Source organism: Manacus candei, unplaced genomic scaffold (assembly GCF_025592945.1).
Source record: "Manacus candei isolate 608988 ecotype Guabito, Panama unplaced genomic scaffold, ASM2559294v1 h1tg000056l, whole genome shotgun sequence".
Lineage (NCBI taxonomy): Eukaryota > Metazoa > Chordata > Aves > Passeriformes > Pipridae > Manacus > Manacus candei.
Window position 1 is genome coordinate 11,348,417 of NW_026138104.1, and position 26,151 is coordinate 11,374,567.

Below are 26,151 nucleotides of genomic sequence, written 5' to 3' on the forward strand. Positions count from 1 at the left end.
TTCATGCGTATTTTTCATTTATTTCATAAAGAAGGAGAAAGAAATATACCTTTCTTTCATGCGCACTGGGCACGCCAGGGGTGTTCTGCTTGAGGAAGCCTGCTGTTGTGGACCACCTTGTAGGGTTTTTCCGTGAAGGTTCTTCTGAAGAAAAATTTGTGTCACTTACAGAGGTTGAGAGGCCGATCAGTGCAGGGTCACTACTGCGTCGGACATGAAGAGGCATATCTGAAGAATAAAACAGACAGTAAATAAACACTGACTAGATTTAAAATGTTTTTGACAAAAGAAAAATATTTTTTCAAGCACTGGATGGGTGGTTTTGACCAAATGTGGTTTCACAGAGTAAGGAGTTATTGACCTCAGCATAGCTCCTCAAGGACAAGGTCTGTTTCCTCAAAACCACAGCCTTGCTGCTTGGCCACACAAGGAGAAAATGAAGGGAAAATCAAACTCTGAACCTAGCACAGCTTGGTGGCTTTCCAAGTGAGAACACAGCATCACTCCTATCTGCTGATTGTTGTGTAAAATAAAAAATACAACATAAGCTTGAACAACTAAGAGGCTAAGGTGACACACACGTATTTTAAAGAGCAAGTAGTCAAAGCCTGGTGACAAAGTAAGGGGTGGACTAGGACAATGTGACCCCCATGCCACTGCCAAGGCTGCAGCCTGGGCAGTGCTGGCACAGCACCCCGTGAAGAAGCTGCCGGCCAGCAAAAGGCAGCCACCTCGCCCTCTAAAATATACTCTCAATTTCTTTCTCCAAACTTATGGAAGAGACTGTTTTCTATTCTGCATTCTTCCTTTGCCTCTTCCTGACAGCTGAAACAAGATCAGTGCTGATTTACCCTGATTCCCTCAGCCTTCCAGCTGGCATGAGTGACAGAAGAAAAATATTTCATTAGTAATAAATGATGCAGCAGGCAGGTAGACTGATTGGAAAGAGATAAGGTTTGCTTAATATACGTAGAGGTCACATCCATTCTGGAAACTTTGATAGCACATTAAAGTTAGTTTTTCTTGAAATACAACTTAATTTTTTTCAATTTCATTTATTATCCTACAACAGATACCCACACATCTATCCTCTCCTTGCCCAAACAGAAGTTTCATTGCCTGAATTTGTGACCTCCTAGTACTCTCCCACTCAGCATCAGAACAGAGGGGCTGTGATTTATCAGTTTTATTTCTCTTTATTGTTGCACTGGGAACCTTGAATGCAAAGTGGAAAAGAAAAAGGTGAAAGCAATGGCACATAAGCAGCAGAGTCACTGGGAAAGTCACACTAGGCAACAGCTGAGAATAAAACCCAGGACTATGTTTTAATGCTAGGATGAAACAGTTCCCAAGGAAACTGCATGTCTCACAATACCAGCAGGAAAACACAATGACCAGAGTTGTTTGTTAAATGAGTGGACAATCAACAATATCTTTATGTTAACGCCACATATAATATTAATAATCATCTTATTTTGCATGGCATTATAACAACACAGAGAAATACAGTAAGTCATGCCACACAGTGAAAATGTGGGGCTTTTTAATCAGCTAGGACTCCTGCTGTTGAGATATGCATAACTGTACACAACCAAACACCAAAACATTCTATTTCATGTTCATTATGGTAAACAATAACAAAGAATTCATGTCCTTTTCTCCACAACTGTTGTACTACTTCTCTTTCCTCTCAATTTCTTCTTTTTACTTTCATAACAGCAATAATTTCCAGGAAATAAAATGCTTTCTCTTATGAATACATATATACATATTTATACACATACCTACTATATACACATATATAAAAGTGTAAAACAGAACTAGAATTAACTACAAGAATATTCCATGAAAGATCACTAATTATGCAGGAAAGTACTAATGGTCTCAGTTAAGTCTACTTGGAATTTGATTGCTCAATATATACTCATAAACTCTTATAGAGGGTTTTTCTTTGATTGCCTTGTCTTCAACTACTTCAAGTTTCATGAAGCAGGTGAAGGCAAAGTATCTCCTCTCCCCCTCTACAGCAAACACACCAACAGCACACTATCAAATCACAAGAGACCTCTGAACAAAGGTGGCTCAGCTGCAGCCCCAGCCAGTGCCTCACCACACAGGATGAAATGACCCCTTCACAGCAGTGCCTGTGCTCCTGGGGCAGCCCTGAACATACACTCTCGTTTATTAGATCAGCTTGAGCCAGAAAGTGGCTCTGTGGTGTGCAGTGCCACTTAAGAAAAATACCAATCTATATTTGTTCCAAGCAGCACCCCATGCATATTATCCTGTTTGCCTTAGCTACCCACCCCACAACAGAGAATTACAATTTTCAAACATGAGTTCACTTGCTCCTTATGCTTGTACATCTATATATAAGCACGGTGATAGCAAAATGTTCTTGTATTTTTACACTTCTTCTCCAAATTGCTTGACAAAACAAAAGTTCAGTTGGGTGAACTTCTGTAAGAAGAGAAGCCAAATTGCCAACAAAGAAAGAAAGGATGAAACTGGAACTCAAACCAGCATTTCTGGAGAGGAACAAGCCCTTATCACTGCCTTGGCTTTCACTTTGTAGTGAAAATCTGACAGTTTGCCCAATGCTAAGAAGTACAGACTTTTCAAAATACAGGTAGTCAATTATGCAGCAGAATTCAGAAATATTAATACGCTTCAGAGAAAACATTAACATGAGAAGCTTCTTTACAATATCTACTCACAGATGAGCCACCTTTAATATAACCAGTTTCATTTTAATAACATCAGTTATTGAGATATTTTCAGACATTCACTGAACACTTCTCCAAACCTTAAAAAAAAAAAGGTGGTCTGTCAATATAAAGATGCAACATGATTTATTCTAATCTCTTCTTATGAAAATGGTTCCATACACAAGGAAAAGTAATTTGCATTACTAAGCAAATTTCACAATAAAGTAAATTATAAAAGACAATAATTTGGGTGTGTCAGATCAATGTATTTCCCAGTTAAACTAGAAATTTAAACATGGTAATATTTTTTTTAATACTGGAATGGGACAAGCACATGGAGCTAGATCTAATGCATGCTGCTTGGCAATGGCCAGTATTGCTCCAGGTTTAATACAAGAATTAAATCCTGTTCACACTATATTAACCATAACTTGTAAATAAAATCTCCTATATTCTTCTCTTCAATTTTGTTCTGAGAGACCATTCTAATTTGATTTTGATACTCTCCATTAAAACAACAACTTAAAATAATATATTGAACAGATTATTTTTTTAAAAAACCAATATATTGTTGGTTACAATCCTCTGTTTTACTTGAATTTATAGATTTGAAGATGATATACTTTGAAATATTAAAAGGAAAATCAAAGAAAAGGAAGTTAATAATTAAACCACAAGATGAAGTACGCATGGGACCGATGCAATGTCACTGATTCCAGGATGATGGCTGATACCGTTTGAAGTCTGTGGTTTCTTTGAAGAGTGGATAAAACAGCAATGAACTCTAATCACAAGACTTCAAATTCTCTGTGGCACTAATGCACTGTAAATATTGATTTGCTTCTGCAGCTAAGGTGCCTTTTAAATAAGCACTTGAAACGGTAAATCTAATAATGAATTACAGGAAGTTTTAAAAGTCTAAGAAATAAGGAAAAATTAAATTAAAAATCATGAAAGTTACCACTAACTCAGTTCTTGAGTCACATTCAAGGACTTGAAATATTCAACCACAAGTCAACTTCAGAAAGAATTATATGTGACAGAGAATCCCATTAAGTTATGTATGTAGCCAGAGTTTTTCTAGAAAACGGTTATTTGTAGGATATATCCAAGCTGTATAACAAAATGCTCACATTCATAATCATGAAATTCTGACTGGAAGTCTCATTTTATTAAAAGCAACAGCAGTTTCACTATAAATTATAAAAACAGCCAATACACATTTTATAACCATCTTTAAATGTTAAGAATACAGAGTTGTACCTTCCTTTCCTGCCAGCAATTCCATTTTTATTTTAAAAGGGTCATCACCTTCTCTGATTTTCAAATACGCTCACAAGTAAAAGCATTTGAGGATCTGGCAAATTTCATCCATAAAGCTGAATATGTCATCCTGTGTGCAGGCATTCAGCACAATAGATGGTGATCTCCCAGAACAGAGCTAATATATACCTTCTCATACCAATTTCCTCTTGGATATCAGCTTGGAGGGCATGACTAGAAAAATACATACTTATATTTATATAGCATAGTCAAGCTAATTTTACTCTGAAGATTTCTACTGATGTTTCAGCTCCTCAGTGCCATTGCAGCTTGCACAATTTGGCACACACTGGATTTAAGGCACAGAAATGAAAAAAAAAGATCTCACAGTCATTTCTGGCCACCTCAGACCAACAGGCCCACAACTGATGAGTAGACCAGGACAGGACTTTTTTTTCTCTCCACACCCTAGAGATGACTCTGGGAAAATGGTGATGCTGTAAAACCAAAAAACCCTATGGGAAAGAGTAGCTTTTAACAAAAAAAGCTGCTCAGGTTAGATAGAGCTCCTAAAAGTGAGCCCACAGATATGTATGTACACCTGGGTACACTGTATACACAAGACACACATAGATCCTACCTCAGCATCAAGAAACCAGCCTGGGGATGGGAGACAGAAACTGAAGAGCTTTACTGCCTCTATTGCCAATCCAGCTCATTGTTCCACTCAAATCCTCATCTAGAGCCCAAGAGAAAGGATGAATCAGGGTCATCCTGGGGCTGAGGAAAGCAGGACTGCTTCTTTCAGCTTGAAGCGCTTGAAACTGTAAGTTAAGGTTTTGTCTACATTTAACTGAAATCTCTCTTAAAAAATATTTAGATTAGACTTGAGTTTCACACTCCAGCACAGCTCCTGGAGCTCTGGTTCCAATTTCAGTAGGTTCAGTTCAGTTCCTTGTTCCACTCAGTTGGACACACCAAGAGCCAAACATCCCTTATGACCTTCAAAAGCTCAAATCCCCTAATCAGTTCAACTTTCATATTTGAAAACCTCTAGAGAAAAACTAATGATAATTTCCAAAGACCACTGAGGCTGTTGTAAACTGGACTATGGACAGAAGAAAAACAGTTGGAGACAAAAACCAGCTGACTGTGAACTTATCTACAAACTGCATTAAACCCTAGCAGCAGCTAACATAAACCAGCACTTCTCCAAAAGATTAACAAAACAGTGCAAATCAAATGTAGGCATCTTGAATTAGAAAAGAAGAAAATATTAAAAACTTAAGCAGTTCCAAGAGGTGAAGAACTTCCCCTGGGACAACGGAACCATCTGTCCTGCAGAAGCAAATTTGGGCATGCTACAGGCAGCTGGGAGGGACACGAAACAGAAGCACTACAAAGCTACTGCCAGTTGCAGATCTTTTCAGAAACATACTCTTGGATGTGACAGCAAAGGAATGGGATAAACGTGTGTATATATATTTTCTTTTTAATATATATATTATATATATAAATATACACACACACCAACAATTCTCTCTCCACGGCCCAGAGCAGTATATTTCTCTCTCCTAGAATCCACTCAACTTTTAAGTAATTATTATTTAATAAAATAATTTGCAGCATTTCAGAATGTCAAAATCTTCAGAATTTGTTTATGCATTTGTATTATTTCCCCCAAGTTTATCCTCCTGTCATTAGTTGCCCCCCCTTCTCCTACAAAACTATCTTTTCCTTTCATATGTCACAGACAACATCTCAATTCTCCCCTAAAAGGTGTTACACAGCACATAATTTCACCTTTGCCTCTCTTAATTCTCTGTTGCTGTTCATTTTTGTAAATATTATTCTAGTCTTAACTTGTTCAGAAGGCACCCAGAACAGGGTATTTCTCTTATGAAATACCCTCAGTGCTGTTTGAATCCTCCCTGTCTGTTTTTGAACTTTGACACTAATACATAACCAACAATAATCACACTTGTGTATTTTATTGTCATGGTATCAACCCATAACATCCATAAAAATCCTAAAACTTTTTCTATAGTTTCACTTCAGCATCTTTGTCTCAGTAACAAAAGTATTTGTTCAGTTTAGATCACTGTTCTTATACATTAGCTTCTATTTATTCAGGCTGAATCAAACTGCATTCAGTGTGTGTACAACATCTTCATTTGTGTTATTCTATTTTCCCAGTCTATCAACATCTGAAAACTTAATTAACAAACTATTTACAGTACTGCTTCTCCTAGATTTAAAGATGTTAAATAAAACCAAAGCTGACAGGAATCCTCATGACACCCTACAGGACACAAATCTCTAGACTAAGATTGCCTTCAATTTTTAAGATTTCTATGCTGATTTTTAAACCATATTGAAGAGTTGGTGGTCACATTAACTTGGAACTTTCAAGACACTTAAATTTCTATCAAATGCTTCAATATTTGCAAATATTACATGAATTATACAGCATTCACCTACAAATGCCAGGTATCTCATGTTCATTGCTCTCCCTTTCAGAATTACAAGAAAGCTTAAGATGACATAGTTTAGATAATTAGCATTTCTCTACCTCAAAATACGTTTATGCTTAAAAACATCAACTTCTAAAATTAATTTCTCTATGTTCAGAACTCTTGGTTAAATAACTAGATTGCCATTGCTCTTAGAGGGAAAATAAATCATTGTTAGCTTCACACAGTTCCAGATATTTATAACTACTTCACATACAAACCCAACTGTTTTCAGTTATTCTTCTAGCTACTCATCGCCAAACAACTTATGTACTTCCTCACAGACATATTTTCCATGTTATCAAATATTGTTCTCTGCTTTCTTATTTCTTTAGCTTTAAAATGGCACATTTCTAAGAATTTGCACATTAAATCATGACAAGTCACAATTAGCCTGTTTTCCTCCTACCACTGCCCCATGCCATTGGGGCTCTGGCATGCAGCCACACCAGGAGAGGGGCAGAGGCTGTACCACAGCACTAAAAATGCACAACGTGGTCTAGCAGATGGCAGATGAATGCAGCAGGTTGTGTCCTTAACCATCACATAAATGTAGAGAAAATACACCTGGCTATGTAAAACACACAAACGAAAGCCCACTGCATGCTAGCACACCTTTAAGAAACACAGGACATTGTATTAGCATGTGTATGATCAAAAGTGACTCAGAACAGTAAGATCATCTCTGGAAGAATGGACAACAGAGAAAAGAACGCAAGCAAGCCACCAAAAAGAGTCTTGTTATAAGGCAAAATAAAGAAAAGTCCTTATCTCATTAGTATAATTTTCAGTTTCTTTTAATAGAACTTAAGTTTTTCATTTTTCCAACCACGACTGCTCAATGACTTTAAATTCAGAAATAAGAAAACAACCTGCCACAGTTATATTTTAATAACGAGGTAATGTTAAATCCTTATCTTGAAAGGCCTTTAAAGTAACAATCTTCCCTCTCTTTCTCTAATATTCTTTCTTCTTACTTTTGAATACTAAGATCCAGGTAGAAAATTATGATTTCATCTTGAAACTCAATTTACTTAGACACTGACTTTTAAAGCTAATTAGAGAAAGAGCTTTAAAACTGAAATTAAAATTTAATTACCTACACCCTCTCTGTCTCTTTTCTCTCGGCTTTTTTCTAAAATGCAAATATCTTTGCATGCCAAAAGAAAAGACAAAAATGTCAGGTTTTACAAATGTTCTACTCTGTCAAAAAATTGTGTTTCAGAATGTTTTAACAAGCCACAGTCTCGTGTTCTTGGGTACAATTTACAAGGATTTCCTTAAAACATCTGGATTACCTCTTTACCTATTTTCACGCTACTGCTACTGCTACAAAGATAAGAAAAATGCACTCCTAGTCCCCCAGATGTTAAGAATCTTTGCAAAAATTTGTGTCTTACTTCTTCAAACAATTGTGTGACAGTAGAAACATCATCGACTTTGCTGCTGCTGAAGTTTTCCTGCTTTCATCAAAGATCATGCCTTGCTAATAAGACTATGATTGATATTTAGTTATATTATAATGAAGAAACTATCTTTCACATCTTCATTTGTTTTGTAGTACAGGCAAGGGTTTACACAGACAGGAGTAAATTCCTCGCTCCTTTGAGTTCATAAAACTTTACCACTCTGAGACATAGGAAGGAAGTTGGCAGATATTTTTCTTACCACAACTTTGAAAAATCCCCTAAAACTTAATGGTAAAATTGTTCCTGTTAGTAAACATAATGCAGTGCTGCGAAAACTGTGCATTTTTTATGGTCTAAATGCTTGGGGTAGGCTCAGAAAGGCTTACTTACAGGAAGGTGTTTAAAACTTTTTCCTGGACAGAAGAGAAGATATATAGATGCAACAGTAGGATTTAGATTGTAACTCAAAGAGCTCTGCTGGGAAGAACCAGGAGTGATATAACATGTATAATACACGTTACAAGTCTTTCATCAGTGAGTTTCAGTCAGAAAAAACCTGCTGGGGTTGCCAACATTGTGACGCCTTTCTGGTCCCCAGGTCATGACTGTGCTTTTATGGGTGGGGAGAAGTGCCATTACACTGTAGTACCAGATATTAGGGGATCAGAACTATTTGTCAGTCTGTATCCACTTCCGACTTATCAAAGAATAAACTTTCTTTCAACATTTGTTGCCAACACAGTCTGGTACATCACTACATGAACCTCATACCTGAGGTAGGAATTCCAAGGTGGATCATATGCAGATGCAGAGTTAGACATGCTTAATTGCAATTCAGTAGGAATATGTGTAATTAGTAAGAGATTTGTTGTTACGCAAGTCCTTACAAAGCTGCTGCTGGAATCTCTCTCCTTCCCTACTCTCCATCAAAACCTAATGCCTCATCCACTGGCTCATGAATTACAGCACACATTGACTTGTCAGAAAGGTGAAGGCCTGCACTGCCCAGAGGGTTGCAGAGCCTCCAGACTGCCCATCAGCATCATCTCTGTGGCGAATACCCAGTGAAGGAAACCCTACTACCAGCCACTCCCTGGGCAAACAGCAAGGAAATGAAAACCTGCAGCGATTCTACTGGGGTTTAGAATGGGGAAAAAAGCATCCAAACTTCTGGATTTGTAAGACATGATGACAGAACCATCACTAAATAGCCCTTTGTATACACAGGGTATGGTAAATAATGGGTGGCAGCAGGGATCCCTCTGGTGTCTTAATTATGTGAACAACAAACAAGTTATGTATGATGGTAGTTTACCTCCTTTATGTTTGAAACAGTGAGGGAAGAGGTATTTCTTTGCCAGCCATCAAATGAACACTCCATCTTTGAAGGTTTTTGGCTGTTAATCTGTTATGTCTCCATGTTTCTGTGGAGAAGCTCCTCGCCATTAAGTGGGCATTGGCCAAACCTCCTTTCAGGTTGGGAGGAGCATGGCTGGCTCCTGCCTTGCTCCACTGCAGAGAAATTCAGGAATCATCAAAACCTTTACTAAGATATAAAACCAATTGTTTATATCCAGTTCACAGGCCACTGTCAAGCTAGAGAAGGCAACAATTTTGGAATATCAATGCCTGGAGGTGGATCTGAACCTGCATTACCCAAAATCCAGATAGCTATATTATAGAAATTATTTAGACAGATTTTTAACTGAAGTATAGTAGTTATGACAACCAAGGAAACTTGATCACAATCATTTAAATGGTTGGGGGTTTTTTGGTCAGAAATTATATGTGCATACATTCTCATAGTTATATGCACAAAATATAAAAGAAAATAGAACACGTGGAAAGGAGTAGACTCTGTGCACGCTAGCAAGTCTCCAACACAGTAAAAAAAATTACAACTAACATCTATAATAAGATAGAGAGAACATAGTCCTGAACAACTATTAAAAATTATTAACAGCTTCTGCAATTTCAATGGCACTTGTTCTTGTTTCCATGACAGAAACATTTACTAGGATTATTAGAAGCATATTGGTACATCCATGAAACATGTTCTCATTTAGTGTTATCAAATCTCTGTGAGTTAAAGTTCCACTGAACTGCTCCTGATGACCAAGAAGAGAGAAATCTCAAACAAAACTAGGAAAAGGCCACGTCATGCCACCCCATGTGCTCAGATAGACAATATTTAGCAGAAGGCTCTTCTGCACGCAGGGACTAACACAGCTCAAAGGCAAAGCATAGAGCATACAGATCTCAAGAATATTATTTTCTGTCATTCAGCTGCAAGTATCAAGTTGAATTCCCAAAGACAAACCAAGCATTTGCGTGTTTAAATGATGAGATGAAATGCCACCAACCCTCCTCATCCACAGGGGATGCACGGCAGCAGAGCTGCCATGCCCAGGACATGGGAGGGCAGATAGTGCAGCTCTCTGCTGTGCCTGACCTTTCACTGGGGGTAGGTTGGAGAATGGTCTGGGAAGCTGCAAAGTTTGGGGACTACACAAACCTAATGATGTCCAAACAAGCTCTTTCCAATTACATGAGTATGGAATAAGAAGCTCCAGCTTCTGTACAACATGCTGAAAAATTCTCATTAACTCCTAAGGTTAAAGATCACTTTCTGCAGAAAACTCTGGTGTTCCCAGTAGCCAAACAGTAAGACAATTTAGACTATACTGGAAGTTGTTGTTTAAATTGTTCAGATAATGCCCATAATGGGACAATGAAACAGAACACCTGCCATTCTCCAAGGGGTGACAGACCAGCAGATATCCTTAATTCTTCTTCTTTTCTAGAAATAGATATCCCTTTATTTTTTAAAACCATGCCTAGTGAGCACTAGTAGAACAGCTGCTGCCTGAAGCATGTGCAAAGTTAAGCATTCCTATCTATCTTTATAAAGTCCACTACAACAACAGGGAGCCTAAACTGTTTTCTTCAGGAAAAGAAAATTTTATACACCTTGGAAAAACTTTGGCAACATCATTCTTTCTCTTTTTTTCTTTTTTATTTTTTTTGATTTCTATTCTGCACCCCATACACACACTTTTTTTTTTTTCCCCCTCCTCTCTTTCCTCTCTGGAAACATGCAGTTACGCTGCATGCTTAATTACATGCCTCTCACTCCATTTTTTTATTTCACAGTACCAAGGCTGAAGAGACTAAAAAATTATTCCTAAAAGTTCAAAACTAAGAATAAGCAAATAGAAAGAGTTTCAGCTGAGGTTCAAAAGGAAATCTCACTACTCAAAAGACAGTTTTTGGATCAATGACTTTTCATGCTTGCAGTTGCCAAATTTCATTAGAATTTGTGATTGGTTCTAACCCAGAGATGAAGATCATCTTTCTTAGCGGAGAAACAGCTTTAGCCAGAACTAACAGAAGATATTTACTGAAATACTATGGTATATACTTCATGCCAGAATTTGTCAGGTTCCCAGCAGCTAAATCTTCCAAGCTGTCTCCACACCACAAGGCTCCCTCCTTGTCTCATCCTAGAATGTGCTACAGTAATTTCAAGTATCTGCATGCAGAGAGGGAACATGAGGTGGACAAATTTTATTTTACAAAATCTATTAATATTTTTAATTATTATGATTATTATTCATTTTATGCTATTAAGGAATTCTCATTCTGCTTCATTCTTCACAGAAGATTAATAAGGTATTTATTGTTCTGCAGCCCAAAATGTATTGATACACTGAAATGAGAAAAAGAGGGGACTGCCAGCATATATTACTTGGTCCTCTTCCATTAGCATGAATAATTGGAGACTGTAGCTTGAACATGAGGAATCTCAACAGATTCAAACAAATCAATAGCCCAGGACAGGTTATCCTGGAAATGCGCTGCAAGTAGTCAGCTGGACAAGAGTACTCGACAAAACCTGTCACACCCTCTGCATTTTCCACTAAGCGGGAGAAAAATGCTGTTACAACTGATCTGGCAACTGAATTCCTCCTTCTGCACCAGAACCCAGTCAAGTGCCTTGTGCTACTTCTACAAACACCCTGCTGTCCTCCAAGGCCTCCCTGAAGAAAGATAACAAGTTAACAAAATCTCTACTGAGGATGGACATAAGGGAAACACAGAAAGCAAAGGAACTACAGTTGCACTAATCCGCATGAGGCCATGGCCAGCGTTGCCTTGCACACGGGCTGATGGATAGAGTACTCACTTCCCTGTATGGAGGAGCAGGAATCAGAGTGGGAACAGCTCCAGGCATGGAAAAAGATATACAACAATCGAAAAAGGACTTCATTATATGGATTTTACAGTTCTTATGTAGTTTCAAATATGTGCACTGTATGTTACCCCTACAGTTGTGATGCCCGGGCACGTCCAGGCATGCCTGAGTTGTCTGTTCCCTGCTTTCCCCGCTTCTCCCTCTGATTGTCTGAAAAAGCTGCAGTGTGAAGAGAGTTACCATTGGTCCTTTCCTTTCCCAGTTCCTCTCCAGTTCCTCCCTCTTCTCCCGCGTCCATACTCCTATTCATTCCCCTGGTTGTCTGTCTCATGCTCCACCCCATTTTCTGGCCCTTTCTATACCAGGATTTATATAAACCCTCACACACGCTCAATAAACCACCATTGCACCTTCAACCTCGACTTGGACCCTTTGTGCAGTGCCGTGGTCCCAATCCCCTCTCCCCCAGACCGTGGCATCCCTGAATGCCACATAACCAGACACAGCTCCTGCTGGGCCTGGCTAACAACCTCAGTCCATGAAAAAATATATCCAGGAGTAAAGAAGGAACATGGAAGGGTCACTCTCCATTCAACTACCAACATGGAGATGAAAAGGAGGAGCTGCCTTTCTGGATAAGTGCCCAAGCTGTACTGGGAAGCCACAGTCAGGACGTAAAGGACAGTTGTAAGAGCATTATGGTGTCTAGTCCTCAGCACTCATAGGCTTCCCCTACACCCCTTGTAGCTGTGTATCCTTAAGATGCTCCTGCTATAACCAAAACTAATATTCACTGTAATAATATTTTTTAGCCAAAGTTAGTTCCCTACAAAGGCTCTGTGAAATGCAATTCAGATATTTTCCACTTCTCAAAAGAAAGTTAAATTGTATAACAACTAAAAGAAAGCCACAGGAAAAGAGAGCCATCTCCTGTACTGATGGAGCTATTTCTTTAGCCCACTTGAGAGAAATGGATTTTAGGGAACAAATCTTGCTATCATCATTTTATACATTCTATTACAATTTAGAACGCCTACCAGTAGTAAGACGTCCCCAGCATACTAATTTTTCAATCCATGCTTCCTTCTGAGGTTTGTACACAGCACCTGGCCATTCACAGAATAAACACAGAGCAAACGACTGCGAGTAGAACATCCATAGGCTCTCACAGATCATCGACTTCTCTGCAGTGTGCACCTCACAGTCAATGTGCTTCCAGCAGGAACCACCTCTGCTTTTTGAAGTACTTAGTTAAAAATCTAAAAATTATCTCTAAGCAATTGTTCTCTTATATTTTGCCAAACTACACCATTTTTACATTAAATATGGAGTTCTGACTAAATAATTTACTGTTTCATAAAAGTGGCTATTTTGAATTTCAAGTAAAATAAGAAAGTAGAAAAATTGGTTATTATTGTTTAGCTACCTATGTTTATAAAATACGCTGAAGGCAGGATATTTTAGTAACTATACGAGAGATAGTGTATTTAATATTTCATATGAGATGTCAAAAATCTACTGCATTAAATAACATCTAATATACTTACTCATCACTACAAATACAAAGGATATCTAACACAGAAAGCCCTCATGCAGATGTTTTTTAAAGTCACTCCAGAACAAAATTAAATTTATATTTGTACAGAAACATATTAGTTTTAGTTGGGATTTTGTCTGTACAGAAACTGAAACATTATCTTCTGCATCATTCACATAAACACTAAAAATTCTTCTTAAATGTTTCTGAAACTAAATAGCTTTCTGAGAACAAGTTCATTACTTTGTGTTCTTCTCTGGAATTTGTAGAACTATTTTAAAAGTTATTAATTCATGACATAGTTCATTTTATTTGTCTCAGATGATATTTTGATTTATGTGTTTTTCAAGCATTTGAAAAGACTTCCAAAGGATGTTTAACACTCATAGGCTCAAGTTCAAACTTAGGAAGAGAAAAAACTTACCCACTGGTCAAGCAACACATACAAAATGCAAACCTCCTCAAAAATTTTAAAAAGAAAGCCAAGATTTCGCATATGTGGGAAATCAAGTCTGAATCTTAACAATGGAGGGTGTTCCCTCCTCTCCACAACAGTATATTTCCATAGATGGGCTCTTCTTTATCATGCAAATGCCAGCAAGAGGAAAGGACAGTCATGGAGGAACAACTCTTGGATGCAGGTACTACAAAACATGTTGCTGCTGGACAGGGGAGCAGGTTGGGCTGCTCCTTGTTCCGTGCCCAGCATCAAGCACTCCTCACTCACCTCCCCCAGTTTTTATTAGCTCTTGGAATACAACCATTATCCTACCTTTTGTGTGATTACTATGGCAATTCTAATGTAGGGCAGATTAAAATAAGCCAAACAGATATATCTGCCTTTTCTGACATGACCAAAACCCTTTGAGCCAAGCAAGGTTGCTCTCATGTTCCTAAGAAGCTGTTTGGTTATTTCAGTTATGAATACTGGACTAAAACCACCTATCAAGTGTAACAGTTTTTAGCTGTTTCCACATAGCTGAAGGGAAAAGCAGTTAAACATCTCTGAGACATTTGCTGCTCCTCTCCAGCAGCAGCATCTCAGCAGTGCTGGAAAGCAGCTACACTGAGAGGAATGAGAATCAAAACTACCTAAGCCCACACTCATTCATATGTCCACACTCTTTATTCCTGGTTGGCACAGGGACAATGTTGGAATGTTGGCCCCTCAGCCTGCTAGCTCCAGGAGAAAGGGAGAGACAGAGATCATGAGACAGACACAATGACACTCAGCACATCCATAACCCACATGCAGGTACATAACACACCCCGCTGGGTCACTGAATCCCACTGTCACAGACACCCCTATCAAACAGTCCCTCCCAACAACCCTTTCTAATCACAGATGGTTTGCAGCTCTGTGCACACTTTGTGCTTTAGGAAGTCCTGTGACACAGCCAGAGAAGACAGAGAGCCACCTTTTCAGTAAATGGCACTTCACAACCCCCTTCCTGAGGGGTTTTAACAATTTTGTTTCCCTTTTCACATTACAGCAGAGGAAAAGGAAAGACCTGGACATCACGTGTTTTTAATTACATTCTTGTGGGACTCACCTAGAGATGACTGAAGAAGTATAAGGTTAATCCACAAAAATATAATATTAAGTTCTTTAACAAAATACACTTTTGCAGATTTGCAAGAAAAAAACCAACCTCCCTGGTCCCAGGCTGGAGGATAAAAGTCTTTGCATGAACAAAACAAACACAAAAATTCTTGGATCAAAATTCACTCAGCAGCATGAGGCTGAAAAAATTTTCCTGCTGATTTACTACACGGCAGTTTGCCTTTCCAAAGAGCGATCTAACATCAGCGTGAGGACAGCGAGAGGGAAAATTGCTGCCTAAGTGGCAGGTTTGTTATTGTTTGACATTTCTAAAGAGTTCACTAGAAACTTCTAAAAGGAGCATCTTTAATTCCCTGAAATTAATGATAATCGGCCAAGTGAATGGAGAACAATTATGAGGAAAATTGAATGCTTCCAAATGCCAATTTGCTGTATATCCTGAATTAATATTGCATAAGCATTTCTAGTCTCTGCTGTAAAAGCAAAGGAATAAAAACCTAGGCCCACAGGCAGTCTTGCATGCCTCTCCTCACAGAATTCTGTATCATCATTTTTGCATTTTATAATCATACTTAGCATTTATGTGGTGACTTACATATTTAACCTATTTTTCCTAAAAAAAAAAAAAAAAAAAAAAAAAAAAAAAAAACAAAAAAAACCCCTGTAAGGTAAACTATCTTCTGCATTGAATGTTCAACAATAAGCAGTCACACCACAACAGCAAGGAGCCTCTAATACAGCCAGCAATATAAGCCGGTTTTTTCTTCTAATTAAGTCAGAGCACACTTGAAGCCATTGTTGTAAAATACAGTCTTGGGAATTTTTTGTGATACAGCTACACCAGCAGTCAGTCACGAAATACAGTAAAGAGAATAAATACTCTGGGAAGAAAAGGGCTCAAAATGTCCATTTTTTTAGCTGAGTCCAAACAGATCAGTTTCTGTTAAAGGGCCCAGAAAGTATAAAAAGTTAATGCAGAATTTTTATCAGCCTCACTTTCCTGGGTAGCAGCTGAGTTGCCAGCCAGTCCCCACAGGAGAACACAACCAGCCCAAGCCATGGTGACTGAACCAGATGCTGTCCATCCTCAGAAGTCTGCACTTGGTCTGCACTAAGGAGGAGCTGAATCAAAAAACAAATGCAAAAAACCTTTAAAGTCAATTTTCTCATTTTTATCCTAAAAGAAACCAAAACACACACAAAACAAAACCAACAAAAAACCAAATAAGCACACTTCACCTACAAACAAAATGGGGTATGGATGAATGAGAAACCCAGTTGCTGCTGGAGGGTTCGCAGGAGTAAAGGACGTTACACCGATATAGCCAGAGACAGGGGCTGTGGCAGACAGGATGGGAAGACTACGGAACCAGCTGGAATTGACACTGTAAACAAGAAGAGAGGGTGCAGCTGGAAAAACTGCAGCGAAAAAGAGAAAACATTAAGAAAAAATACAGAAGAATCTTAAATAAGAAAAGCACAGGTCCAAGTACGCGAAGAATCATTCACTACACACACTGCAGCACTACTGCGAGACTCCAAACAAGACTCATAACTCAAATCCTGAAGACACCCTGTGATCATCCTGTCAAACACCTATATAAGCCCAGGTACACCATGCAATAATGTCTGCATTTAGTCTTTTAACTTCTGTTGGAAATACAGAAAAATATTGACTTTAATTTCAAGACTTCAGGAGACAGAGAATCCATCAAAGCCCCAGGACTGTCATTTTTAAAGCTCTGCAATTCAGTGAATGTCTTCTGTGTCTGAGACATCCACAGTTTGTGTTTCAGGAAAGGTAATTCAAAATGTCATCATGCACTTATACAAATCTAAGATTACACACTACCATTTTTCATTTTGTGATTAACACTTGAGAAATAACAAAAGTGTAATCATATGGGATTATCCTTCTTTTTCATGTCTTCAACTTTATTTTTGTTTTTTCTTCAGTTTCTGGCATGGACCAGGTCTCAGGTTCTACCAAGAATTTTGCAAAGAGAAAGAAAGGGTGAGAGGGAGGGCAGCAGAAACCTACTCACTTTCTCTCCCATAGTCCTACATCATTTACATGGGTCCTGGGGTAATTGTTTATACAGCAAAGTAACATCAAGGAAACAGTTATGTATTTTTATTTGTCCCCAGGGAGGTAAGCATTCCCTGCCACTAGCTCATTCCTCCCCCCCTCCACCCCAACCCCCAGCCGCTTTTCTGATCCATGCTTCTTTGTTCTTTAATTTTTCATGCCTTCTCTTTTCCATTCTCCTTCTGTTTCTGATCACAGGCTGAAACGAAGTGGTTGTCTCCTTTCTAAAATTTCCATGAGGCATCAAGTTAACCCAGATGCACCGGGTTCTCAATCTGGAAGTCAGCAAATGGAAACAGAAGGAAGGAGCATCAAGTCACCAGCTAACCTTCTCTCGAGTTAAAGCCTCATCCTCATCACACGTGCTGAGCATCTCATGTTCTGCAGCTTGATAACTACAGACAGAAAGCACAGAGCACACAAAGAGCCTCCATCAGCAGCCCTACTTTTGACATTTCCTCACTTTTCCTTGTTCAAAAATGACCCTTTAGATGTCTTAAAAGCAAATGACAGAAAAAATTGTGGGGAAAAAAATCAAGGAAGGAAACACAGAGCAAACTATTTATATTGCAGTGCAAGTAATAAAATAGTTATGACTGAAATGAAACAATTGTATTTAATTTGGCTGGTCAAGAGGAAAATAAAACTGAATTAAGCACATGTATCTCTGAGTGAAAATTACCATCCATCTCGCTAAAACTATGACTTTAAGATCTTCTTCCAAGGTAAGATCAAGGAAACACTGAATTTCTTTACATTTTACATATATTACATATACAAACACTTAAAAATAAAAAGGAAAGGAAATGTGAAAAAAGCCCCATGAGTACAACTTTCAATACAAAAGCCATCCCTTTTGATACAGGCATAAGATGAATTATTGGATTTAATTGTTTAGTACTAAAGTTACTAAATGCTAAATTTACTAAATTTAGTACTAAATTTACTAAATGCTGTAAAAACATGTGGTCAGTGAAATGCCTTCCTCCCACGGACGTCTGAAACTCTGATCCTTTCTGAGGAAATTCTAACTATGTACCAACTTTATCTGCTTTTATCAGAAAACACTGAAAATCTCCTGTCCTAGAACTCAAGACATCTGCCAGATCTGAGTGGCATAAAGTAGAGGAAAATACAACATTGATTCACAAGGACTCAGTGCCTGTTAAACACAACTGGATTTGCAGAAAAACCTTGAAAGCATATGTACTCAGAAAATATTTAAAACATCTGGCAAAACCTCGATGAAGGGAGGGTGAAATACAAGCCCATAACACAAGAACAAATTAAAATACTTCATTAAAAATATTTTTCACTCTTAGTAAAACATTTTGACTTTGAAAAAGAAAAATGGAAACGAATGGAGCAAAATCCTAGCCCTGGGAGAATTCAGAAACTGAAGCCAGTACACAGCACATATAGCACAGTACAAATTGCTCTGTATGAGTGAAGTTGATGTACTGCCTTGAGGGTTTGAGGAGTAATTTAATATTCAATTCATCCCATAATAGGAATCCCATGCAAAGAATTCACATCCACAAAATCATTCTGGTAAAATACAGAATGAAGACTCCTAGAAGCTTGCTTGTACACCAGAAGTCACACCAGGTAAACAGCACATAAATAGGAGTATTACAATACTATCCTGAACTCACAGCCACTGAGACTATAAGAATTCTGATACAACAGGGAAATTACAGACACAAGCACTGCATTCCTCCAGGAGCTCACAGCACCGCGCATGGGCATGTGCTGGAGCAGGAAGGCTGCGGGGGCTGAGCCCAGCAAAGCTCCCATTGCCCTGAGCACCATTCCCTGCCTGGGGTCTGGGGCACACTCCAAGCACGGGTGACCTACTCCCCTCAGCAAACCCACAGCCTGCAGCCTCTGGGAGGGCAGCTGCTCGCTCCCAGCACCACCGAGGACACGGCTCAAGCAGGCCCTGTTCTGGTACTCCCATATTCCATGGGCTCTCTGGGTTTGCTGCCACCACAACACACTACTGCACAGAGGAGCTGCCAAGACACAACACATGCAGTTTAGGATGAACTCCTTGGCTAACACAAGAAATAGGCAGACCAAGCTGCAATAAACAAATACCTGTGAGTATTCGCAGCTGCAGTTTCACTGAAGATTTTTCACCCTTCACTTTTTGGAGGATAGGTTTTCAAACAGTTCAATTTTGTCCTCCTTCCCTCCATTACTGCTTAAACATGGCTCCTCCTCCTTAGGCTCCAGGAGCCAGCACCCTGGCAGTGACCATCTTTCCAAGCCCTCAGCCACATGTCCTGCACCCCTGGTCACTGTTGAAGCACAAACTAGAAATAATATCTCAGTGTACCACCCCTACCCTTTATGGGTGGATGAAGTGAAAATACATACTACAGTGTAATGTTATGTTTTAAGCAACACAACAAAGAGCTATGGGAAAGCAGGATTATGTGAAGACTTTGCCCATTTGTGTTTTATTACTTTAAAGATGAACTTAGAGGTAGAGGTAAATCATCTCCATGTACAATACTCACAGAAATATTGCTTGCTATGTCAACCTAGAGCAGTAACTTTATTCACTCACTTAATGGATATTTCTCATGGATAAATGTCACACATTTCATTTGACAAAGTAGTTCCATATTTTTTTCACTGCAGCACTCGTAGTAAGCCCTTCATTTTTATTTATTTTTCCATAAGTCAAGAGCCAAACTAAAATTTTAAATAAAACGTGAAAAGACTTTACTATGTAAGACCCTGCAGATGGAAATGATTGTAAAAGTCAGGCAGTGCTTGACCCAAAATCTCTCTATCATCTAATAAAGGTCTTAAACATCAGAGTTTAAAATGTGTTGGAATAGAAGAAGCTAATGTCATTTTTATATTTGGTGGAGAAAACTTTCATATGCAGAAAACCTCCAAAAAGCCCAAAAGAGGAGAGATCAAGTCAGGACTCACCAAAAACACTGAAAGGCTAATTTGTATATTATATAGCACTGGTTAACAAGGCACATGTGTCCATTCTCTAACTTGTCAGAAACTAGTGAACATAATTTTATTCTTTCATAGTCTAGTAGAAATGAACTGCTAGCATTCCTTCAAATGTTACTTCATTTAAAAAAGTCACAGCAATTGTTGGTCACCATTATTCTGTCTATAAATTTGCAAAAACATTTACCTTAATAGCCTATATTTGAGGGATGCTCCTTTCCCCAGAGGCTGGACCATGTATACAAAGAACTTTCCTCTCCCAAGCCCACAGGGAGCTGGGATACCCTGAACAGCAGAAAAGACTGTAAGGATGGCTGTAATAACATCAAGACACTGCACAGTGTGTGAGGGAATGGGGTACAGAGACACTCAACTGCATAGAGCCACGAAGACAACTCAAGTCCTTCAGTACTCATTAACTCCACGTCGTGCTTGTTCCTCCACATTTAGGCTGGCTTTTCACTGCCACATGGCACCTGTTATGCTTTGAGGTCAGAGAATGCGTGGCAAGAAAAGGCACAGTCACTCCTTTGCAGAGGTTTACCAGTTTGGGAGCAGTACAGAGACTAGACACCAGTGTATATATACAGAGATGAGATACCAGTGTCAGATTGAAGGCAGGTGACACTGCTGGTTTAACTATAAAATGCCATGGAAATGTCTCAAACCTAATTTTATTCTGAAGAAACACCAACACAGGACTATCTGCAGTCATGGCATACTGTCCACGACCCAAATATACTTTCCCAAACATAATTATGGCTGTGCAGGAACTTCCTGGGGCCATGTAAAATCGCTCTGTGAGTCAAATTGAGAAGTTGTTTGCTTTGTAAAATGCCACTTAGCCTTTGGAAGATTTTCTCTTCCAAATCTGCAAATAACCATTTTTAAGGCAACATCCTACTTCATAATAAAAATTTCTAAAAAAATCTTTCATTAAGAATTGACTTTTATGATGTGAGTTAAATCACGGGCAGAATGGGATCCACAGAAGTATTTTGGAACTGGTCAACTCCATTTCTCTCCCATCAATAGAGATTAGCCAGCACAGCTAGTCAAGGCCATGTTCCATTTCACCCTGAAATAAGCTGTAAAGCAGGTCAGATGAACTCACCCTGAAGGTGTTCATTCTTGTACAGGAATGAGAAACTGGGCTGCCTTGAGCATTTAGCTCAGATGCAGAACCTGAAGTCTGTTGGTATTAACCTCACCCATCATGTCTGCTTTGAATCAGCTGTGGCCCAGTGATTGCCAAAAGAGTCCCTATTTTACTTTCATTTGTGAATATGAGCAGTGTTGTACAGAGAGCTGAATCAAATCCAACCCCTCGGGATAAGGTTTTAATGGTTGATCAAAGTCTGCTTGAGAAGCCTAGTCCCTGACTCATATGCACAATTTTTGGAAGCTAACACAAGCTTGCTCTTGCTGTCTTTGTACAAGCCTTTACTGTATGCATGAAAGCAGTAGTACAAACCTTTTATCTTAACCTAAGCATCACTTTTTGCTTTCCTTTGTAAACCCACATGGTCCCCAACTCCCTGCCCACACATACAATCACTTCCACTTTCTGTAAATTCAAAACTATTGACAGAATTAATTACCTAAATCCATAACAGAGGCAAGAAATGCAGCCCTGGAACACAGCCCAAGTTCACATTCACTCCAAGCCCAGACAGCCAAACTCTGGCATCAGCCTGTGTAGTAAAAGCCCCCACCAGCGAGGTGGCACCTATGTCACAAAGGGGGACCCTGTCTGTCCCTACAGCATCAGAAAAGGGCAGATGAGGGGCCCTGCCTTCAGATAGTTAGGGACACTGAGCTACACTGAGCCAAGCTGAGCTGTGCCAGCAGGAAAGTAGGTGGTGGGCTCGTGCCTCATCTCAGTTCAGACCAGGTTCATGGGCTGAAGCCAAGCTTGTAATTTCTATGGCATCCAGTGCCAGGGGTCAAAAACAGGAAAGTGCTTCCAAATACATATGTTTTTATTCTCATCTGAAATGCCTAATCTGTCCCGAACATGAACCCACAGCAGTTCTGAAGCTGGCACTTGTCTTACTTACATAATTCATTTAAGATTTACAACAAGAGATGGGTGGGAGAAAGAACAAATTTTGTCTCTTTTTAAAGTATGAAATAAGGCAGTAAATTAATGGAAAGTTATTTCTCACCCACTCCTTTATTTCAGGATCATGTTTCAGTCCTTTTAAGTGTATGAGAGAGTAAATAAAAAACAAACTAAAAAACAAGCCTATTCAACTAGCAGCCATCTGTCCCTGCTTCATCCTCCTCAAAAGAACATGTCAAAAGACATGGAATTTAAAGTAACTTTTTCCCAGTAATCACCCAAAGAGATGGACTATCTCCAAAATACATCCCCATCTGAAAACAAAGAGTATGTGAGTTCATGTGCTTCAAATGTAATAAGGAAGGGAGCAAGAAGATCCCTTGTAAATTATGAACAAAAGCAAGCAACAATACTCACACTGAAGTACATATTTAGCCTAATAAAGGATATACTTAAAGTGCAAGCCTTAGGCTTGTGGTCAAAAATATCCACGTGCTTGTTGCAGGGGGAGCCATGCACTGGCTGATGCACTGAACACAGGGTAACTTTGCAGACAGTACAGCACAGAGCCCCCAGTACCACAACACTCTTCACTAGCCCTAAAACAACCTTCCCATAAGACCAGCCTGCTTAGGACAGAGCAAATAATTAAGTACATTTGGCAAACTCTGCATCCTCTCCTGTTGGTAAATTGTAAGTAATTTATGTCAGTTGACAACCGCCCCCCCCCATTGTTGTTGCCTCAAAGCAAAGCAAAACACCACTGGGATACCAGTTACTGTTGCAGACTGGTGGTTCTGGATACTAAGGATGCCTTGAAGCATGGTGTTCTATCACATTTCAGAATGAGTACCTATAAATACTGTATAAGGTTTTTAGAAACTGTTGGGGGAAAAAGCGTAATATGTACACATTCCTTCATAAATTAGAAAATTTCACAGGGTGGTTGTCTGTACTGCAAAAAAGCATTCCTTACTTATTTCAGATTAATTTTCCTTTGCCTTCACTGTGTTCCTTCTTGTTTGCTTACAATGAAATTACAGGAAACAGAGAAGCAATCAAGAAATTATCTATTGAAAGAGTTATTACACCTATTGAAGGTGTAATAACTGAAGACAAAACTCTTTAAAGAAACAACTAGCTTTATCACAATGGTATTAAACCCATGATACCACAATACAACAGACCTGAGCAGCTACACTGTAATGTTTGATTGGATAAATTGGCATAACATTTCTGTAAATAAAAAAACACAGTTCCCTTAGGGAAAAAGTTACCTTTCATTTAAAGAAGGGGAAAATAAAACCCTGCAACACCACCAACACCACATTACTGAAATATTGTATTGGAATATTGTATTGAAATATTCTCAGAATACAGCTGTGATTTCCATAATAGCTTGTTGTTCAAATGATCATTAAATCTATTTAATATGTCAAATTTAGACCGATATCCAAACCTGACTACTTAAACTATTCAAATTCAATACTTCACATCTTCATAACCCTTCCTTATTATCTCTCTTGTGCTATATTCTGTAGGTGCGGTACAAAATGCAACCAGTTATCAGATACAACACTGTATTTTTATTATTCCCCATTATCAGTACTTGTAGATAGAAGTCTTCACCATACAGAATAACATCTTGAAATGCCCCATGATTACTCAGGTTTCCTCTAGAGAACCCTGTAAGTTCTAAAATTCTTTACTTTATTGGGTTCAGGGATTTTTTTAATCCTAATAGAAGCTACAGTATTTTGCTTGATGATATACTGAGAAGATTGAAGATATTAAAGGTTAATTTAAAAACCCAAGCAGTTTAAAATCCATTTGTTTTTACAAATGTGTCATGGTCTCATCAGAAACACATGGTTTTTAAACTGCTCAACAATCCCAAATTAACAGCAGAGCACTGTGCTTGGAGAAAACACCAACTGGAGATCATTCAAGTCAGAACTGTGCTGTAGAAAGATCAGATTTAGCCTCATGGAAGAAAGCAGCACCTGGTACTGATTTTTTGATTCAATAACTCTGGCTTTTAAACAATCACATCCTTGATAGAGCTATAGGGATAAATGCGATAAGAATTCCCAGACCGTGGGAGCACAAGAAGGTGAGGAAACAGACTTTGCTAAATCTTCTCCTCCAGCTCCAATGCATAAGAAACCTTCCTTATTCTGATGCCAACAGCTTGGTGAAAGCCTCAGTTTGAGGTTCATTTTGTATTATCCAACAGAGTAAAGGAAACATAAAAGAATCTGGCAAAGAAGTAAAAGTGGGAATGACAGTTAGGAAACCTTTTGGATTTCATTCCCCGAACTTCACTGAACGATGGACACCTCATGGAAAGTTGACTTGACCCAAAGCTCTATGGAGCTAGTGGAAAACCTCCCACTGGCTTGAGCAAGCATTACCTGTAAAGCCCTAATCTCTCATTATAAACGTGGATTGCTTTCTCCATATTTTGTAATCAGCTATTTAATCCTAGAGATAACTTGATCTGATAAAGCTCCAAACATCTGGGTTTTGATGAACTCATCTTTCTCTTTCTCCCTTTTCTAATCTCTTGCTTCCTTAGTTCTTTGACATTTGAAAATTACTTTATTTCCATATACAAAGCTGACTGAGAGCTGAATAAGGACTCAAAGAGATATAAACAAGAACAAAAAAGTTTCTAATGGCCATATGTTGTAAAGAGTGCTGAAAGCATCATCATTTCTGAAACCAGAACAAATACAAACTCACCCCTGCAATTCTTTGCCAACATACTAACATGGAGTGCTCCAAACCTTGAAACCTTATAAATATTAATTAAATAAATGGTTAATAAAATAAATTAATTCTCAGAATATGCATTTGGGACTCTAGATAAATACTTGTATCAAATCAGTGAAGTGCCATATTTAAAAGAGCAATTTTAAAGTACTTGAAATTCACACACTTATTTATGCACTCACACCTTTAAATGGTTTGCTTAGTACTGAATTTTTTGAACACTCAAATTATGAGATGCTTAGACACACACATTTTTACAACGGCCTCAAGAAGCAGCTCACCTGTGGTTAAGGATCAACTGGCTGGCTTAGCCAGGAACAGAACAGATTGCCACCACCAGCTGGTTGCCCTCCTGCCTTAGAGCACAGTGCAGGACTGTGCTCAGCAGCACACAGAACCTCTGAACCATTCCCAGAAATGCTGGCTTGCTAAGTGAGGAGTAAACATGTTTTTTAGGCCTAAGGGTTACAAAAAATGGCTTTTTCTCAGGTAATGCTAACTGTCCTTCTCTAGGTAGACATGAAGACTTGGATCCCATCAATTTTTATCTTTCTTTAACTAAATCAACCAATCCTACCAATGCTTCATCAGTCTCCAAAGCAACTTACTCTTGTTGCTCTCTTTTAGCTCTCTCCAGATTGTTTAGAATTTCCCCAAGGCTGGCACCACAACTGGTCACTCCAGCTTAAGTCTTTCTGCTCACAACAGTGAGCTCACAACAGCATTTGCCTTTGACTTTTGATGGAAGAGCATAATGCCCAGATGCACTATAATAATGCAATATATTGTCAAGATCCTTGTTGCAGTATTGTGTACTTTGCTTTCATTGGTATTGCCTTGTAAATTACTGTTTTCTTTCTAGATGCAGTGACTGTGCACATCTCAACGATTTCAAAACAGTTTATAAAATGTATCAAGTCAATGCTGAATTGAAATATTGATATCCAAAGTGCCAGAAACTCCATCTTACTTTTTTACACAATTCTTTATATTCCAGTTCAGATTTATTAAAATACTGAACAGCCCTTAAGCTAAGAGAGCCCTTAGAGAC

The 26,151-nt window shown here is 38.6% G+C and overlaps 1 protein-coding gene across 14 annotated transcripts in view; it reads right to left on the minus strand.

Moving 5' to 3' along the window:
* PARD3 (par-3 family cell polarity regulator) overlaps window positions 1–26,151 on the minus strand; it is a 451,505-nt gene that overhangs the window by 269,098 nt on the left and 156,256 nt on the right. For all 14 annotated transcript variants that reach the window (XM_051802292.1, XM_051802291.1, XM_051802289.1 and 11 more), the window contains one exon: window positions 50–228. In XM_051802292.1, the coding sequence (XP_051658252.1) occupies window positions 50–228 (179 nt within the window). The remainder of the gene's footprint in view (window positions 1–49; window positions 229–26,151) is intronic.